The 21,792-nt window shown below is 31.9% G+C and overlaps 2 protein-coding genes across 4 annotated transcripts in view; one reads left to right on the top strand and one right to left on the bottom strand.

The window, feature by feature from the left end:
* The window catches only part of LOC127706409 (sulfotransferase 1C4-like), a 96,660-nt gene that overhangs the window by 25,597 nt on the left and 49,271 nt on the right, over positions 1–21,792 (top strand). The gene's annotated exons all lie outside the window — the stretch shown is intronic.
* LOC127706410 (cartilage matrix protein-like) lies at positions 3,219–21,556 on the bottom strand. 3 transcript variants are annotated; one of them, XM_052211011.1, is made up of 3 exons: positions 21,171–21,538; positions 16,902–17,342; positions 3,219–3,708 (listed from the first exon to the last, which is right to left on the bottom strand). In XM_052211011.1, exons 1-3 carry the CDS (start codon positions 21,325–21,327, stop codon positions 3,419–3,421), a joined length of 888 nt encoding a protein of 295 aa, XP_052066971.1. In that variant the 5' UTR covers positions 21,328–21,538; the 3' UTR covers positions 3,219–3,418. The 3 variants fall into 3 exon arrangements, with proteins under 3 accessions (XP_052066971.1, XP_052066970.1, XP_052066972.1); XM_052211010.1 differs by lacking the exons at positions 16,902–17,342; positions 21,171–21,538 and adding exons at positions 4,105–4,545; positions 6,340–6,768; XM_052211012.1 differs by lacking the exon at positions 3,219–3,708 and adding an exon at positions 13,853–15,959 and having other exon boundaries at positions 21,171–21,556.

Here is a 21,792-nt window from a genome sequence, read left to right as displayed (position 1 = left end):
ATTGTATGTTATTTATGTTTGTATAGATCAAATGGAATGCATGGATTTAATTGACCTATCTGAGCTTTAATTAAATTCCAAAGTTTTTGTAGATTTTGAAAGTGTTCAACGGCAAAAATGTGATCAGGTGTAGGTGTACTAACATACGATGCCAATTTATTGTTGCCACTCGCCGAAAAGCTTCCAATTGTCCACGCAATGACAGTTGCTTTAGCATGTACAGCAGGCAATATTGTAGACAGAGGTTTCCCACAGTTATCTGTTCCATCAGTTAGAACTAAAACTTCATGTCTAGTACCTTCACCCATGCCTGAAAAGATCAATAAACAACATTATATTACCGTTGTTTGTTTCTGGAAAAACGAAAACAAAATCCTTTGCATAAAAAGAACAAATGCATGGGAAAAAAATCTAAAGTTACATGTTTGACACGTCCATCATCATTGATAACCACGCTTTTAACACACACGCACGAGCATGCAAACACACACATACACCAGTCAAATATGACAAAAACAAAACAAGATGATGAATACTAGTAGATAAATTAAAAGAAAGACATTTTTAATAGTTTCTTAGTTTTGTGTGCATACATGCTTGTCTAGACCTTTTTATCTAATGGCTACTGAGCTAACTTTAATTCTTTGACTGATGACTGGTACTGCAGTATTGGTATCTTCCCCTTTTAACTGGTTAAATAATACCTTTCGATGACTAAAACATCTGTATAGCATTGTAGAAGGCATCTCCTGTACAAGTCATTCCACCTAGATATGTTACTGACTTTATTGCTGCCTTGATCTCTAATATATTTCTATTATCATCAATACTAGAAAACTGAATAAGTGCTACTCGGTTATAACCAAAACGACTGTTTGAACTAAAAGCATCTGGTAGAAGACATAACAGACTTAAAATATCACCTATTTGCTGTTTAACAATAACAAAGTACCTGGACCCAAGACTACCAGACGAATCGATGATTATTAGCAAGTCTCTGAATAAACCAATCGAATTTGCTCTTTTTACAATCCCATCAGGAGAGGAAATTTGGTTTCAATTTTTTTGGCAGAAATGTTTTGATGGTTTGATAAACTGTTGCTTGAATCCTATATTCTTTCGCTGTAATTGATATTTATTATTATATTTCAACAATAATTGTCATTTTACCAAAAGATAAACAATACCATCGTCCCCCAACATCAATGCATGTCGTATTTTGTTGATAAATATATTTCATATAAACTTCAAATTTCTCCCGACCTTCCTCTCGGATGGCCTCTATTGTAAGACCTATCAATTGTATTCATTGTTAACTTGTTCTCGTCCTGAACATGCATGCAATATTTGCCACTGAACGTTAAGCAACCAACAATCAATCCATCAATCAAAAAAATGATATTGTATAGTGTATCTTTCTATGTTGTGATGTTACACCAGTATTTAAGGTTAGAGTGAAGATTGGCGCCTGTTAAAACGTTTAAACCTGCTGCATTTGGTTACTCCTGTCCTAAGTCAGGAACCTGTTGTTCTGTGGTTGTCGTTTGTAGGTGTGGTTCATGAGTGTTTCTCGTTTCTTATATAGATAAGAACGTTGCTTTTCCTGTTTGAATGGTTTAGTAATATCACGGGCCCTTTATAGCTTGCTGTTCGATGTGAGCCAAGGCTCCGTGTTGAAGGCCGTATTTTGACCTATAACAGTTTACTTTTTGCAAATTGTTACTTGGATGGAGAGTTGTTTCATTGGCTACTATACCACATCTTCTTATATCTAAAATCATGCTTTAATAATCGTATATGATTTACATATCTACTAATACTTAAATGTAAATGGTCCGTTAGAATTATTTTCCTTTTGTGGCAGTTCCAAAGACCTACATGTACGTTAGTAACCATAGTTAACTGTCAATTCTTTTGTGATATTTCGATGCGCAATATATAGCAAAAAAAAGTGGAATTCCACGAAATGTGAAATTCAAATGGAATAATCCGAATAAGTTTAGTTGAAAATTATATGAATTTAACACATTTTTTGTTGTTGTCAAGAGTACTGATGCGTAGATTAGACTTGTCCATTGTTGTCTGTTGATTATAAAACTGAACATAATATTCCGTCGGTCTTCTTTTCAGTTGTAATTGCATCAATTACCACTACCATGATGTGTGCTTTTCCCTTAAGAATAAGCAAAAAATGAGACATAATAGGATTTGAATAACATTTATCTACGTTTCCATGTGAACAAACATGTTTCAATGTATACGATGTTATACCTTTAAGGAGGTGTTATCAAATTCTATATATTCATAGTGTATACAAAACTAAGTAATTTTTTTAATTAACCACTATTCCAAATATAAGTCATATTTATCTAGAACAATGTACTATCAGAGTAAAAATTGCCGTTTCATAAATCTTCCTTTTACCTACATATCTTAAAAAAGTCGACAATTGTAGTAAAACGTAATGTAAATGTTTATAGTGTGGTTAGATGTTAAAATGTTCTGATGCGCGTCGTGTGTGCCAATTTATAAATCAAGTTTCTTTAGTGAGATCGTACCACACTTAACTCGATGTCACTACTGGCGGGCGTCTCTTCCTAGATGTTACCATCCACCTAGTAGTCAGCACTTTTGCATGTTTTGTGTTAACATGATATTTCATTGATATGTTCCGTTTCTGTAAATTAACTGTTATAACATGTTGAATTATTTGAAACACTTTCAACTTTTTTACCCCAAAGAATTATTAAATACTTAATGTTTAGATTTTAACTGATTTCCTAAGATAAATGCAATCTTTCTCAACATAATGAATAGAAAACCTCATTAAAGACAAGGCTTATTTTTGTACGGCATGCGGGCGTTTCGTCTACAAAAAACGCATCAGTGACTCGAGTTGAAATCAAGCGATATCCAATTATCAGTCGTTAAACAACTTATAAGTATACTAAAATAGTTTATATTATCCATAAGGACGGTTCAAGAAAGTATCAATTATATTTTCTAAAATTAATTATCCAAGTGTGTAAACTGTATAGAATGTTCAAGATTTTGACACTACAATAAAGAAACATAGTTGAAAAATTTGATACAGATTTTTTTAGAAGATTCATATAATTCTAACGAACTTTGATTGAAAACGGTATTATTATTAGTTCCAAGAGCATATCTTCAATTGTTCATACTAGTATGGATGTCCATTGATTTAATTTCGAAGCTGTGTCTTCATTTTTTAATACATTATTGACTTGTACAGAAAAAAAAAACACAAACAAAACATTTTCAAGAAATTTTTGTTGCATATTATATATAACAAAGCGTTATTACGATCAACTTAGAACACCAAATCTGATCTAGGGACCTATTGGTTCACATATAACTACCGTTGTAGTTTATTATTGTATGTTATTATTTTTTTCTATAGATCAAATGGAATGCACGGATATAATGGACCTATCTGAGCTTTAATTAAATTCAAAAGTTTTTGTACATCTTTAAAGTCTTCAACTGCAAAAATGTGACCAGGTGTAGGTTTACTGACATACGATGCCAATTCCCGAATGCCACTCGCCAGAAAGCTTCCAATTGTTAATGCAAATACAGTTGCTTTAGCATGTAAAGCTGGCAATACTGTTGACACAGGTTTCCCACAGTTAGCTTTTCCATCAGTTAGAATTAAAACTTCATGTTTGGTACCTTTACGCATGCCTGAAAATATCAATGAACAATATGTTATTACCGTTCTCTGTTTCTGGAAAAACGAAAACAAAAACCTTTGCATAAAAAGAACAAATGCATTATAAACATCATTGGAAAAAAAACATGTTTGACACGTCCATTATCAATGATAAACACTTTTTAACACACACACACACACACACACACACACACACACACACCTGTCAAATAAGAGAAAAAAAAGATGATGAACAGATAAATTAAAAGAAAAATATTTTTAATAGTGTTCTTAGTTTTGTATGCATACATGTTTGTCTGCTCCTCTTTATTTAAAGGCTACTGAGCTATATTTCATTCTTTGACTGATGACTGGTAATGCATTATTGGTATCTTCCCCTTTTAAACTGGTTAAATAATAAATCTTACCTTTCGATGAATTAAACATCTGTATAGCCTTGTAGAAGGCATCTCCTGTACAAGTCATTCCACCTAGATATGGTACTGACTTTATTGCTTCCTTGATCTCAAATATATTTCTATTATCATCAAAGTCAAATTCTTCCTTCACAATACTAGAAAACTGAATAAGTGCTACTCGGTTATTACCAAAACGACTGTTGGAACTGAAAGCATCTGGTAGAGGACATAACAGACTTAAAAGTTCACCTATTTGCTGTTTTACAATTTCAAAATTCCTGGATCCAAGACTACCGGACGAATCAAGGATTATCAGCAAGTCTCTAAATAGAGCAATCGAATTTGCTCTTTTTACAATCCCATGAGAAGACGAAAAACTTGGTTTCAATTTTTTTGGCAGAAATTTTTGGATGGTTTGATTAACCGTTGCTTGAGTCCTATGCTGTTTCGCTGTAATCGATATTTATTATTAATATTCAAAAATTATTTCATTATAAAAAAAAGATTAACAATACTATCATCCCCAAACATCGATGCATTTCATATTTTGTGGATTGATATATTTTGTGGATTAATATTTTAATAGTTGTATATGATTAACATATTTACTAATACTTGAATGTAAATGGTCCGTTAAAATTAGTTTCCTTTTTTGCAGTTCCATAGACTTTGATGCGAAAAATACGTTAGTAACAACTGTTAACTGTCAATTTAACTGTGATATTTCGATGCGCAATACATAGCAATAAATAGTGGAATTCCACTGAATTTGAAATTATAAGAGAATAATCAGAATTAGTTTAGTTGGAAAAGATACGTATTTAACATGTTTAAAACATTATATTTCAAAGGTACTGATGCGTAAATTAAACTTATGATTATCAAACTGAATATACAATTCCATCGGTCTTCTACTTAGTTGGTAAAGCATCAATTACCACTATACAATGAATGTTATCCACTTAAGAATATGCAATACATTGATCTATCAAAATTGAGACAAAATAGGATTTGCATTAAATTTACGTACGACTCGATTTTTTCGTGTAAATAAACGTGTTACAATGTATTGTGTGTGGTACTTTAAGAGAATTGTAAACATTTCAATTTTTTTATAATGTATACAAAAATTAAAACTAAATAAATCTTTAAACTTAACCATCATTCCAAATTCAAGCCATATTTATCTAGAAGAATATATGATAAGATTAATAATTGGGGTTTCGTTTTAATGTTGCCTTTTTATAAATCTACTTGTTTGCCTAAGTATCTTAAAAAGGGTAATAATCGTATGAAAAAAATAATGCAAATGTATATTATGCGGTTAGTCGTTATCCAAAAGTTCTGACGCGCTTTTAGTGCGCCTGTTTATAAACTGGGTTTCTTTAGTGAGATCGTACCACACTTAACACGATGTCACTGTTGGTGGGCATTTCTTCCCCGAGGGTACCATCAACTTAGTAGTCAGCTGTTTTTCATGTTTTGTGTTAACATGAATTCTCATTGATATGTTCCTTTTCTGTAAATTAACTGTTATAACATGTTGACTTGTTAGTCGACCGTATGATATGGGTTTTCTCATTATTGAAGACCGTACGGTTGCCTATAATTGGTTGCAACCACTTCATTTGAACTTTGCTGGTTAGTTGTCTCATGGGCAATTATACTGCGTCTTCTTATTTTTATTTTTATTTGAAACACTTATTACTTTTTTACCCCAGAGAGTGATTAAATGCTTAATGTTTAGATTTTATAAATGATTTCCTCAGTTAAATGCAATCTTTCACAATATAATTAAAAGAAAACCTCATTAAAGACAAGGCTTATATTTTGTACAGCAGGCGGGCGTTTCGACTACAAAAAAAAGCATCACTGACTCTTAAATAATAAAAATGTAAAAGGACAATCAAAGTACGAAGTTGATGAGCATTGTGGACCGAAAATTCCAAACGGTTTAGCCAAATACTGCTAATCTAATCAATTCATTGGGAACAAAATCCTGAGTATTTTTGAACAATTGAATGTTTTCTAACAGTTTATTTTATAAAATAATATAATCATACCAATGATTATTCATGTCAACAAAGAAGTTAATACATCTTTGATGGTAGGCAAAATTTCATGTATTAACATATCAAGTAACAATTAATAATTTCTGAGGACACACATGTATATACATGTACATACAACTATACATGTACTGATTCATTCATTATCCGGATAAGCTTACAAAACAAAACTTACATCTATACTCTTTAAACTCCGTATCAGTAGGGCAGGGCTCACCGCCATTGTCGGGATTCCCAAGACAGTCAATTTTTTCTCTCGTGAAGGTAAATCCCTCGTAGGAAACTATCTGCAAAGCTATGAGTAAAACTATTAGACCATAATGATCAACCATAATTCCGCAGGATAGTACTGTATGGTTATCGCTCAATCGAAAAATTAATATCCAGCAAATCTTAACTAGTGGATACGAGAAAAAAGTATACTATATATGATATACTATACCGATTTCCGCGAAGATTGAAATAGCCAATGAATGATTATCAAAAGGCTTGCTTTAATAAATATACGAATACATATTGTTTTTCTATGTCGTATATTCTTTTGGCAAAAGCTTTTCAAATTATCGTATGCACACATGCACGAAAGGACTTCCTGATCATGTAAACCGCTATAACATATATTTGTCGTTGTTATGCGCATGTCAATTATCAGGTTTCACAATGATGACCTTAGCATTTTACACAGTCAAAACAAAAACAGAATGACAAAAGATATATACATATATATATGTATTCAAATGTGGAGTAACTATACGATACAAGTAATTAAAATAATCGATCGACATAATAAAAAAAACAAAAAAACTCATGTTTTGGAGTTTGATATTCTTGTTATACTTTTTTTCTTGAACATGTTTATGAAGAATTCCAATGCAATTATTTTGTATCAATGGTTTTGATTGCTTGACAATAAGCGTAACATTCTCTATCTTCCTTTCTGTAACTAAGAAAGCCGACATTTTGAATTCTGGCATGTATTGACATGTAATTTCTCCAATAATAAGTAAAAAACTCACATGTTTCACCTAGAAATCTTCTTTTTTTTTATAATCTTATCATTTTGAGTTAGACAAGAAGCCAAAAAAAGCCCGGTGTTTACGTTTGACGTCAGAAGCATACAAATGACGTCACCTAGTTAGGCGCCAAAGAAGATAACATCATTTCGCGGAATTTTCGTTAAATGAACATTTTACAAGGAAATAATGATTTGTTAATTTTGCATTAGAAAAGAGATACATGTATTGTATTTGAAGCTTTGCGGACGTCGTTCTGCAGTCTTACTGTCGCAAATATCTGTTTACCTGTCTCCGCTACGCGTCGTCAGGCAAACTCAATTTTCGACAGTAAAACTACCGATGGACGACCGTAAAGCTTCAAATTCAATACAGTTATCTCTTACATGTAAATGTACGTTGATGTAATGAAGATGATGATTTTTAGTCCTATAGGACATTGCTTAATGCTCAATTTGATGTTTTCAAGTGTTTAACATGTTTTATTTTCATACAATACATATATGTTAAAGATATATTATATGATTACCACCGAAAAATGATCAAAAAGACCATATGACTTGGATACCAGCAGCTTTGATCTGTCGATCCCCATAACTGGCAAATAGGCAAACTATCAGAGTGTTAACAATTACCTCACAATTAGCTAACTATATCCAAAAAAAAAAAAATCTACGATGTTTATAATGCTTCTTATATATATCTTGTTTGTTTTAATCTAATTATGCGGTTATTTTTGTAATGATTTTAATTCATAAAGTTATACATTACTATAACATCTAAATTATTATCTTTCCTCATTCACATTTCGATGTTGAGCATAATTTGTATTTGCATTGCACTTCATCGTGTGCTTATAGAAAATTATCTATTGTACTATTAAAGATGTAGTTAGGTGAAATTTAAGAAATCTAGAATTTAAAATTGAAACAAGGTACTATAAGTCAGAAGAGCATTAGTAAAGGAACAAAAAAAACTAAAAATATTGAAAGGTTATGGAACTCCTTTTTGCGATATTTGATATTTTTTTTGAATAGCGGGAACAGATCATAACTTGGATTTTTACTTTATATCTAGCATTGGCATTTTTTGGGTCTTAAATCGTAAGAAAAAAGTCTAGAATCTGCTTACATTTATGTAATGGCCTTTTTATGAGCTATCGAAGTCTTCTATGATAAAAAAAAGTGGGTAATATGGGCAACATGTTTTACCCTGTATCGTAGGAAAAACCTCAAGAAGTCCGCACATCTGACAAACATATCATCATTTTATCACCACATCTACACTTCAAATATAGTACGGTAACATTTATGCCTTATTTAATTATACTCCTCGAAAAATGTTTTAAATAAAATATTTGAAATGAAGCGGAAACGACGAATGCGATTTCCATGGCTCAGAATATTCAACCCAAGAACAATTTAATCGTTAAAATGTTATAGCAAAAGATGTGACAAAATACCGAACTCCAAGGTATATACAAAATAGAGAAGTCCATAAAAACTGACAAAATCAAGCGTTATCAACCAATAAGACGAGTTAAAAACAACTGACATATTTCTGACTTGGTACATGTACAGGCATTTCCCAAGGAAAATGTTGGATAAAACCTTACTTGTATGACAGTTGTTTATAGTTCAGTTATATTCACAAAATTGGGAGAGAAACATAAACAAACATTATAGGTCGATGTGACAATAATAGGGATCCAGCAGTCAAAACGGTGTAAACATAATTATATAAAAGATATGCAACACAACTGACTAAACAATTCAAACAAATATACAAATAAACCTAACTGATAGTACATTGACAAAGACGCTGATGAAACAGTTTTCGTAGTTGATAGAGCATGCCACAAAGAACATACTAAGTAACATTTAAATACAAGAGTGAATAAAATGGAAACAACACTGTGAAATTTCCTGTGTCCGAATCGAACATCAAGACTCACCAGCAACAGGAACACCCAAAGTCAAAAATAGATAATCTTGAACAGCTTCTGATAGTTCTATTAAAAACAGCAATAGAGTACACATGTTTTATAACATTTAGAACACAGCAAATTCTAATTGTATTGACAATTCTACAGAGAGGTTAGATCTTAATTTATATGTTAGCCCCCTTTACCAAATGATTCCTTTTTGAAACTCAAGTTCCAACTCCTTCAGACAATTTTGACCTGAGACGGATTTGTCTATTATCTGTTGGTCCATTTGTTGTATAGTTCTTCATTAGATTAGTGTGGTTCCGTATTTATCCATCCAGCTTTCAGTTTTTTGGCTTTGAGCGTTCCTGATGAAGGTAAATTCAAGAAAAGCGCTTCAGAGCATAAAATAGATAGTATTATTTGCATTTTATCGCCTTATTCTTTTCTTACTTTATAATACCGTTGTGTCAGACAACTGTATATATATTGAGGAAAGGTATTACTTAGGTATCAACAAGTTTATGGTAACCAAAATAGATTTAGATCAATACGCTTTAAAGTCTACTGTTTACAAGTGACGTACGTAGAATGGTTTCATTTTATTAATACGTACACAAAAAGAATGCTTATTTGAAAGTTTGCTTGTGTTTTTGTTTTTCAACTCTGCATTAATTCGATGTACACGACAGAATAATGTATTAATAATCATAATTTGTAATATAGTACGTACCTATACTATTTCTGTGGTTTCCTCATAGAGGATATATGTCTTGTCAATTCAAATCGCACATGTTTATCATGTCTACAACTTATGACTTTAATTTTTGAAGCATTTTTAAGCGAGTTTTTGTGAACAAGTTATGAAACACGCGTGTGTTTATCATTCAGTAAGTACAGTTCGAGTTGAAATTGGAATTCTTTAATTAATATAGATGACTTAACATGCATACAGCGTGTATAATATATGTTTGTATACAAACTGTGTATATAACTCAGATCATTTTTGATATCAAATATCGGCTTCTCTCAGCTTGTTCTTTATCGCGTAAAAACGGCCGCAATCAACTGTATGGTGGTTAAACATGTATGATAAAATTGGATTTTTAGATTGTAAATATCATCAATTATATCTAATTCATCAAATGAATATTGTCAGTTTTTGCATGTCCAATTATCACACAAAATCACAACCAAGAAAATCCATCAAACCTTTAACAATTCCACATCAGTAATGATCGCACTAACAGTGATAATGCATCACACCAAATGTCAAAATGAATCGCTTTCAGTAAATTCATTCTAGATCGTGTTCCTTTAATAACATTTTTTTGAACTTTAGTCATGTTGTTGTACATTGTAAAGTCATATTCTAATGAAATTGCATTAAAAAATACATTCAAATCAATAATGTTGTATTTTCAAAACGAAAATAAACACATTTTTCTCCTCATTATCATTTATTCTACATTATAGTAATACTCGCATATGACAGTGAAAATGAACTATCTGGATTCGCACTTTATATACACTGATTATGTTAAATAGACCGTCATTTTTTTAAAGTGTTGATGTCTCATTTATTCTCTTAGCCTTTCATTTTGATAGGAATGGTAACATGAGTAACCATCAATGTCAGCTGTTCTTTAATGGGTATATTGTCTATGTAATTTAAATATGATGAATTAAAAGATAGATAATGAAGAATTTTTTAAACAAACATTAAGAAAAATATATAAAATTAAAAAAAAATCAATGATATACCACAACGTATATATATGCATTTCAGAGAAATAACAAAAATGTTGTACAAAATTTTATCCTTCTGTTTTCTATTTTTATTTTTATTCAATGTTATACGATTTCGAGTCCTTCAGAAAAATTAATAACAATGATATGGGTAATCAGATGCATCATCAGTGCACTTCGCCATCTACAATCTACAGGGATGACACGAGTTTTAAATTTATTATATTAGTACTTACAGGTAAGGCGAATCACCGGTTACAGGTTAGGCGAATCATCGCTTCCACATCAACATTTGTATATTTATCTGTAACAATGTTTCTTCGAACGAGAAACAAGGTTTCGATTAAATTTGATTAAACAAAAATTAAATGAAGGAGTAAAAATTAATTTCACCGATACCTTTAGTCGGATTCCAATCGATACAGTGGGAAATCAAGTGACAAAATATTACCTCCCCTGTAAACACTGAAAACTAGATCTTCGCAATTTTTTTTGAAGGACGCTATCAATTATGGATTCACGGAAAACGTTCTGGTAAATAGTAAAGGTAGAAATAAATTGAAATAAAAAACAAAACTTCGACTCAATGTTATTATTTTTCCTCCTTAAGTAGCAAACGACGAGTACAGCAGGCTATAGATGCTTTGAGTAAAATTGGTTTAAAAATTTGCTATGCGAACAAATTCCTGGGGTACCAACTTCGATTTATTTTTTACTGTCTGTATACCTCTCTGGAACATGCTAATTATTCGTTTATATATACAGCTAGATCAGCGCAAAAGTTTCAAAGGAATCGATTGATATGCAGCAAAGATTGGCACTTTATAAATTAAGGTACTAAGCAAGATCAAACAGACCTTATCTCGATGTAAACATTGAATGTGAATAGATCGAGAAGACCGCAAATACTTGTACAAAACATGAGACGACCTTTTCTTAAAATTGTATGCAAAATAGAAGAAAGATACCTACTTTATAAAAAAAGTTATCTTTAAATAAATTTGTTTTACCTGCACAGACAGACTTTAAAATGTTTATATTCACGAAAAACAATAGGTCTCTATTGAATGTGCATGTAACAAGAGCAGACCGGTGTGCTCGATAACTTAGATGTTAAAAAATAAGCATACAAAATTGTAACATGCTAAGGACTTTTTGGAACGCTCAGAAAATTCGATTTTGTATGTATATATTTTTAAATACTGCACATAAAACATCGTGTATTTGCATGTATGTTTCAATAACACAGTTTCAAAAAAATTTTCTTTAAAGTGTACCAATATTATTTAGAAATAACTTTTGATCATTATCGTCACCGGTATTGTTTTATTATTGACTTTCTCGACTCTATTATAAGAAGAGTGAATTTTCTTTTGTATTCGTTCACTGGATATCCCACTGTATATATAAAATTAAGAAGATGTAGTATAATCATGATAATAGACCACTTTTGAGTAATGTCCTTCACCGGAAAAGTTCGTCAATTATGGGCGCCTTTATGACGTTATTTCCCAGATAAAGGTGCCCGCCTGTATACCTGCACTGTTTTAGTTCATCAAGCTTGTCAAGCGTCTTCGTGGTCGTCATTATGCAGGATAAACTAGAAATAATGTTTGCTCCGTAGGTACTTAATCAAAATTTTACTAATAAAAGCAGTGTTGATTATCACTTATAAGAATTTAATTTGCCGAATATATCGTGCAATATAGCATCATATTCTTTTTTCAACCGCTTTCTCAACATGGGAAAGAAGTGATGATGCTCCGAAACGCACGAATGATGTTCACTAAAATCAAGATTTAGACGGAAATTCAACGAACTCGGAAGTCTAGAAACCAAGTCACATAGAAGTTAACAACTATAGGTCACCGTGCGGCCTTCAGTAATGAGCAAAACCTATACTTCATAGTTAGCTATAAACATGATAAAAAGCCCCGAAATGGCAAACGTAAAACAATTCAAACGAAAAAAACTAACGGCCTGATATATGTACAAGATAATGAACGAAAAACAAATATGATAAACAGCAACGAAGGACTACCACTGAATTACAGGCTCCTGACATAGGACAGGCAAACACAGAATATGGCGGGTTAAACTTGTTTGAAGGCGTTAATGATCCCCTAACCTGAGACAGTTGTGTAACAGTACAATATAAGAACAAACTGTAAAAATCAGTTGAAAGGGGCTAACTCATCAGATCGTTTTCATGTTCATTCTGATCAATGATTCAGCTGTTGTTAAATTTTAGTCTTAATCTACTCAACATTCTATTGAATAGGTTCTACCATTGTATACAGTGTGATACGATATTTCTTCACTCGAGTCAAGTTACATTTTCATATTTAAAAATGCGAGGCTTGTCGAGCTATTTAGATATTCAAAATTTAACAGTCGAGAGTGGAGAACTATAGTGTTGCATGAGATTCGGTGGTGGAAGATGTTTCTCTGATGATTTTTAGCCGATATACAGACAAATGTCTTTATTGATCTGCCAAAAGATGCGTTCTTTATACGAGACGTCATCAGGCATGTTCGTCATTTTTCATGACTTTCCACTATGATTTCCAGAATACAACAAGAATATTTGACGTTTTAATCAAATTTTCACCAATGAGGAACTGAGATGAAACAAACCACACATTGATAATAAAAAAAAATAATCAATTGGTCGGAAAAGTATATACTATTATCGTCCTTCCCTTCGCCTATATCACCCTGCTCAGTCACTTTGTAATTCTCGTATCACGGCTTTGGGACGATAGCAGGCATTATCAGTGACGTCACAATGTCTGATGAGAAGTTATAAGCAGTGTATCACACAGCCGCCACAGGCCGAGTAATTGTTGAAGGGTCTGTTGACAATATTAGAGCCCATTGTACTCTCGTCAGGAATATGCTGCATGTGGGTTTTTTTTTTTTACCTCCGGAGACGAATGGATGCCAGGCAATGCACTCCGTATAATCCATAGTTGAGTTGTAAAGTAAAAGTTCTAACGTATATAATACATTTATATATGTATACACACAAAAGCAGACGCCTTATTAATTATTGTATAATCTATACGTTTTCGATTCCAAGAATATATACATAATAAATGAACATGTAGGTCTGTCCTTTTTTTTTAGTGATTGAATCAGTGGCAAATCTTTTATGGATTATCATTACAATTGATAGTTTGAATAGCACAAAATTTCGACTGCCATTCGAAAATATGGGTATGTTGACTATGTTCCAATAGGGTGCTTTGAAAAAAACAAACTAGTGACCCCTCGGATAGCGTGACACTCAATCTATACATGATTCATTAGATGTGACTGATTTTTTATACATACAGGCAAACAAAAAACCCACTACATGTATGTTTCACTGCAAGACGGGAAAGAACAGGGATCATCCTATTATGCCGCCTGTATGCTTTAATAAATCCTTAAGGAAATTCCGATTTGGAAATTAATCAGAACAAATATAGGGAGTATGTGTTTTTTCAATCCTTTAAACGATTTTCATCATTAACTAAGTAACTTCAGTAACCGGATAAAGTGGTATAAAAAAACATTATAAGAAGTATAAATGAGTTGGAAATGGAATTACTTGATCAAATATACAAATAGATTAATTGTAATTCAAAAAAAAAGATTAAACTAAAGCTTTAGCATTTTATATCATATTACTTTTAATATAAGAGCTTTTTCAAACTGATAAAACGTCTAAAACATTAGCTGAATAAATTGAATTGATTCTTTGGCAGCCAAAATTTTAGCCGTAAGAGTTTTGACAGTAGTTTCAGTAAGCTAAAAACTTAGTTTTATTATATAAATTTATTGTGTAATATATGATATAAAAAGGGAATGCTAAAGTTATAACAAACATATCATTTCTTTTCTTTTTATTGCAGGATAAATTAAAGTAGTTGTGAATATTCTTTTCTTTTTTTCTTTAATAGATAAATTGTATTTAGCTGTATTATTAAAAAGCTTAATGCAATTTCTCTAACATAAAATAAAATTAAGTTTTCTAACAAAGATGCGAAGGGGTTCCTCCTTCATTTCATGGTTCTTCAAAAAGATTTATGTAAGTATTATGACATTAAAATAAACTCACAGATCTTTAGCGAAAACACATAGACAAAATCTTGTTTGCATTTAAAAAAACGTTGTACTGAATATAAACACCAAGAACATGATGTATGTAGTAAATTAACTTCTAGATACAAATCATACACAAATAATAAATTGTTTTATAAGGTCTAGGAATTATTTTAACGTAAAGAAAGTGACGAAAAACAAACAACACATCTGATCGCCAAACATTGAGATTTGAATCAAGCGATATCCAATTATCAGTCGTTAAAAAAATATAAGTATAACATGTATAATAACATAGTTTATATCATCCATGAGGACGTTCAGGAAAGTCACAATTATATTTTCTAAAATTAATTGTCCAAGTGTGTATACTGCATAAAACGTTAAGCATTTTGATACTTCAATAAAGAAACATAGTTGAAAAATCTTAATCAGTTTTTTTTTAAAGATTCAAATAACTCTAACGAACTTTGATTGAAAACGGTATTATGTCAATGCTAGTATGGATGTGCATTGGCTTAATTTAGAAGCTGTGTCTTCATGTGAAATATATTATTGACTTGTACAGAAAAAAACACAAACAAAACAATTTACAGAAACTTTTGTTGCATATTATATATTACAAAGCGTTATAACGATGAAATAGGGATACCAAATATGATCTAGGGCCATCTTGGTTGACATATAATAGCCGTGGTGGTTAACTATTGTATGCTATTATTATTTTCTATAGAACAAATGAAATACACGGATGATGTGGACCTATCTGAGATTTAGTGTAATTCCAAAGTTTTTGTAGATGTTGAAAGTTGTCGACTGCAAAAAGGTGATCAGTTGTAGGTTTACTGACATACGATGACAGTTCTTCCTTGCCACTTGCCGAAAAGCTTCCAATTATTAATGCAAATACAGTTGCTTTAGCATGTAAAGCTGGCAATACTGTAGACAGAGGTTTCCCACAGTTAGCTGTTCCATCAGTTAGAATAAAAACTTCATGTTTGGTACCTTCACGCATGCCTGAAAAGATCAATGAACAGTATTTTATTACCGTTCTTTGTTTCTAGAAAAACGAAAAAAAAAAACCATTTGCATAAAAAGAACACATGCATTATAAACACTATTGGAAAAAAAAACCAAAGTAACATGTTTGACACGTCCATCATCAATGATAATTACTCTTTAAACACACACTCACGTGCACGCGCATGCGAAGACCCACACACACCTGTCAAATAAGGGAAAAATAATGAAAAGGTAAATTATTGTCAATATAATGGAAATTGATGCGACTGTCGTACAAGTGAGAGGTTTAGCGCTATAAAACCAGGTTCAATCCACCATTTTCCACATTTGAAAATGCATGTACTAATAGTTATCAAAGGTACCAGGATTATAATTTAATACGCCAGACGCGCGTTTCGTCTACATAAGACTCATCAGTGACGCTCAGATCAAAATAGTTATAAAGCCAAACAAGTACAAAGTTGAAGAGCATTGAGGACCCAACATTCAAAAAAGTTGTGCCAAATACGGCTAAGGTAATCTATTCCTGCGATAAGAAAATCCTTAGTTTTTCGAAAAATTCAAAGTTTTTAACAGGAAATGTATTAAAATGACCATATAATTGATATTCATGACAACACCGAAGTGCTGACTACTGGGCTGGTAAAACCCTCGTGGGCAAGTCAGGAATATGACAGTTGTTGTCCATTTGTTTGATGTGTTTTATCATTTGATTTTGCCGTTTGATTAGAGACTGTCCGTTTTGAATTTTCCTCGGAGCTCAGTATTTTTGTGATTTTACTTTTAAAAAAAGACATTTTTTTAAAAGTGTTCTTAGTTTTGTGTGCATACTCTTTATCTAATTGCTACAGAGCTATCTTTCATTCTTTGACTGATGACCGGTAATGTACTATTGGTATCTTCCCCTTTTAATTGGTTGAATAATAAATCTTATACCTTTCGATGAATTAAACATCTGTACAGCCTTGTAGAAGGCATCTCCTGTACAAGTCATTCCACCTAGATATGGTACTGACTTTATTGCTGCCTTGATCTCTAATATATTTCTATTATCATCAAAGTCAAATTCTTCCTTCACAATACTAGAAAACTGAATAAGTGCTGCTCGGTTATAACCAACACGACTGTTTGAACTGAAAGCATCTGGTAGAGGACAAAAAAGACTTAAACGTTCAACTATATACTGTTTTATAATTTCAAAGTTCCCGGGTCCAAGACTACCGGACGAATCAAGGATTATCAGCAAGTCTCTGAATAGACCAATCGAATTTGACCTTTTTACAATCCCATGAGGAGACGAACAATTTGGTTTCAATTTTTTTGGCGTAATTTTTTGGATGATTTGATGAACTGTTGCTTGAGTCCTATGTTGTTTCGCTGAAATCGATATTTGTTTTTATTAATTAAAATAAAAAAATATTTGTCATTATAAAAAAGATAAATATCATCCCCAAACATCAATGCATTTCATATTTTGTGGATTATTATATTTCATATAAACTAACATCATGCTTTAATAATTGTATATGATTTACATATCTACTATTACTTGAATGTAAATGGTCCTTTAAAATTATTTTCCTTTTTTGCAGTTCCATAGACCTTGGTGCCAAAAATACGTTAGTAACAAATGTTAACTGTCAATTTTACTGTGAAATTTCGATGCGCAATACATAAAAAAAAATAGTGGAATTCCACGAAATGTGACATTCAAAGAGAAATATAAATCCATTGTTTTAAAAACAATTGTTATAGGTCTTTCCTCTCCGAAACATAGACTGATTGATTGATTGATTGATTGATTGGTTTGTTGGTTGGTTGGTTGGTTGGTTAGTTGACTGATATACTTATTAAACACATAGGATATGGTCTCTTAGAACAAGCGAAAAAAAACAAATGAGATCTTGGACCCTGTATTAAACAGATTGATTGATTGGTTGGTAGGTTGGTTAGTTGGTGGTTGGTTGGTTGGTTGGTTGATTGATTGAAAGTTTGCAAGGCACTCTCTCTATGCGAGGCATCGAACTTAACGTCCATATTCTGACAAAACGTGGCTGCGTAATTGTTTATCCCGGGCAGCCAAACGGACGGCCTGGATTTCCAAATGAATAAAAATCCTAATATCTTCCTTTTGTTAATTTTGACTATTTTCTAGGGGAACTTGCACGATTTTTTTGTTTTTTGTTTTTTTTTTGTTTTGTTGTGTGCGCATTTTGTTTGAACTTGTACAGAAAAACTGAGTAGCATTTTGTCTTGGAAGTTTCGCTTTCTATAATTGAATATGAAATGTTATATTCTAATTTTAGGTCCGCGCGCGAAGTTGTGAAGTCACGTGACGCTCAAATATATATATATATGTCTGGAGTTTCAGGGGATACCGTTGAACAGAGCATATGTGTATTGATCGGAGAAACACGATCACTATTGGCTTTATTTTTTACATGTCATTGATGTCGGATCATGCATGCATTTAACGTACACATGTGTATAGGAGCACATATTTGTATTTGAATACATGTTTAGAAATTCGAATGTAGGATTTCAGTAATTTTTACGAACTTGGGAGCGATTACAACCTAAGTGATTTTAATTTCTCAAATAAGCAGACCGTACGTGTCTAACGGGAATATATTTTATTGCTTCCTGTTACAGATAAACTATTGTCTAATCGCTGATCACGAGTCTACATTCATTGCATGCACACAAAAATAATGCTGTTGTTATAGTATTTTAACAAAATGTTAATCGATTAATTTCAGAAAATACATGAACATGATGAATTGGAGCAGATTTTTGAATTTCTATTTCAGAAAGAAGTTTGTACATAAGAAGGATTATCATTGTACAGTAAAATGCACAGGACTAAAAGCGATCAAAGAAATAGGATAACTAAAGCAAAAATCACATGGAAAAAAGGGGGGAGAGAAAAAGTGTAGTGGTAGACTTTGGTTGATAATTGAGACAAAAACATTTACACAGGATAGCTGCAAAGTTTGAAGTTTTGATAAGTAATCTGTTGATTTGACCATAACAGGGGCATTGGCCCTTCATAAAAATGACGCGTACCATTTTGACAAAAAATTTCCAATAAGGACATATCGCGGCAAACATTTTGGTTAAATTGTTCTGTCGATATCTATAACTCTTTCTGGGAAGAATCGATATGAATTCAATGTAAAAAAAAATTAGAACATGACCTTAACCTTTGAACTTGACCTATTTTTCTTTATTTTGGACCAATCAACTCAAATCAAAAGACACGAGGTTTCTATCACTTATGGTTTACCATGTGCAAATGCATATTACTTATATCAAATGCATATGGGGAAATAACTGTCTTATGGAGTCTCCGGATGGCTTCGGTCAACATTATTCAGATCCTGAGGATATAACGAGCAATTTGGTGAAATAATTTCGTCGTAATCTTCTACGGTTGCCAAGGAGATGCGCACACATGAAAAACAGTGTTTGGGGAGATAACTCTTACAATAAAAAAGTGTTCGGTTAAACAGGGTCAGTTTCAAAAGCGAAAAAAACTGTTCGATATAAAAAAAATAAGCGACATCTTGCGAAACCACTAAACACCATAAGAAAAAAATGTGGCGGAAAAAGGAAAAAAAATAATAATCAGAACAAAACTAATAGATCTATCCACAGAAAAGTGGAGATATCTGATATCCGAATTGGTTTAGTTGAAAATTATACCTATTTAACACATTTTATTTCAGAGGGTACTGATGCGTAAATTGAACTGATGATTATCAAACTGAACGTACAATTCCATCGGTCTTCTACTTAGTTGGTATAGCATCAATTACCACTATACAAATGAATGTTATCCGCTTACGAATATGCAGTACATTCTTTTACCAAAATACGATTTGCATTATATTTACGTACGACTCGATTTTTCATGTAAATAACCGTGTGACAATGTATTGTATGTGGTACGTTAAGAGAGTTGTAAACAACTTCAATATTTTCATAATGTATACAAAAATTAAAACTAAATATATATCTAAAATAAATCACCATTCCAAACTCAAGCCATGCTTAACTAGAAGAATATATGATAAGAGTAATAATTGGGCTTTCGATTGAAAGTTGCCTTTTCATAAATCTACAATTTTGTCTACGTATCTTAAAAAGGGTGATAATCGTAGTAAAAAATAATGTAAATGTATATTATGCGGTAAGTCGTCATCCAAATGTTCTGACGCGCGTCTAGTGAGCCAGTTTATAAGCCGGGTTTCTTTAGTGAGAGTATATCCCCCCGAGGATACCATCAACCTAGTAGTCAGCTGTTTTGCATGTTTTGTGTTAAAATGATATTGCATTGATATGTTCCTGTTTTGTAAATTAACTGTTATAACATATTGACTTGTTAGCCGACCATACGGTATGTGTTTTTCTGATTATTGAAGGCCTCACGGTTGACTATGATTGCTTTCAACCACTTCATTTGAACTTTGGTGGTAAATTGTCTCATTGGCAATCATACCACGTCTTTTTATTTTTATTTTTATTTGAAACACTTACTACTGTTTTACCCCAAATAATGATTATATGCTTAATGTTTAGATTTTATAATTGATTTCCTAAGTTAAATGAAATCTTTCACAATATGATAAATAGAAAACCTCATTAAAGACAAAGCTAGCGTTTCGTCTACAAAAAACGCATCATTGACTGTCAAATAAAAAAAAAGTAAAATGACAATCAAAGTACGAAGTTGATTAGCATTGTGAACCGAATATTCCAAACGGTGTAGTCAAATACAGTTAATCTAATCATTTCCAGGAGTACAACATCCTTAGTATTCCGATTTCCGCAAACATTGAAATAGCCAATGAATGTTTATCGAACGGCTTGCTTTAATAAACATACGATAAACTATTGCTAATCTAATTAATCCATTGGGAACAAAATCCTTATTATTTTTGAACAATTCAATGTTTTCTAACAGTTTATATTATAAGATAATATAACCATATCAATGATTATTCATGTCAACAAAAACGTAAATACATCTTTGGTGTGAGCAAAATTTATTGTATTGAGATATGAAGTATATATTGAATACATTACATTTACCGATTAACATATAAAGTAACAATTGATAATTGCTGATGATATATACATGTACATACAACTGTATATTTACTGATTCATTCATTATCCGGATAAGCTTACAAATAAACTTACATCTGTACTCTTTAAACTCCGTGTCAGTAGGACAGGGCTCACCGCAATTGTCGGGATTTCCATGACAGTCAACTTTTTCTTTCGTGATGGTAAATCCCTCATTGAAAACTATCTGCAAAGCTAAGAGTAAGAGTATTAGACCATAATGATCAACCATGATTCCGCAGGATAGTACTGTATGATTTTTGCTCAATCGAAAAATAAATATCCAGCAAATCTAAACTAGTTGATACGATAAAAAAGGTGATCTATACACTATTCCGATTTCCTCAAACATTGAAATAGCCAATGAATGATTATCAAAAGGCTTGCTTTAATAAACATACGATAAACTATTGTTTTTCTATGTCGTATATTCTTCTGGCAAAAGCTTTTCAAATTATCGTATTCACACATGGACGAAATGATTTCCTAATCATGTAAACCGCTATAACATATATTTGTCGTTGTTATGCGCATGCCATTTGTCAGCTTTCACAATGATGGCATTAACATTTTACACCGTCAAAAACAAAACAGAATGACACAAAAAGATATATATATACAAATGTTGATTAACTATACGATACAAGTTATTCAAATAATCGATCGACATAATAAAAAAAAAGTTTCAATACTCATG

Source organism: Mytilus californianus, unplaced genomic scaffold (genome assembly GCF_021869535.1).
Source record: "Mytilus californianus isolate M0D057914Y unplaced genomic scaffold, xbMytCali1.0.p SCAF_6, whole genome shotgun sequence".
Lineage (NCBI taxonomy): Eukaryota > Metazoa > Mollusca > Bivalvia > Mytilida > Mytilidae > Mytilus > Mytilus californianus.
Note: the sequence above shows the minus strand (reverse complement) of the source record. Positions and strands in the feature narration are given on the sequence as shown.

Bases quoted from the DNA above. Each gene is read 5' to 3' on its own strand.
- LOC127706410 (XM_052211012.1), bottom strand. From the start codon at position 21,327: ATGGTTGATCATTATGGTCTAATACTCTTACTCTTAGCTTTGCAGATA. The intron at 17,343-21,170 runs GTAAGTTTATTT...TATCGATTTCAG, and splicing joins GGAGTTTAAAGAGTACAGAT to CGAAACAACATAGGACTCAA. The intron at 15,960-16,901 runs GTATAAGATTTA...TGATCTTTTCAG, and splicing joins GATGTTTAATTCATCGAAAG to GCATGCGTGAAGGTACCAAA.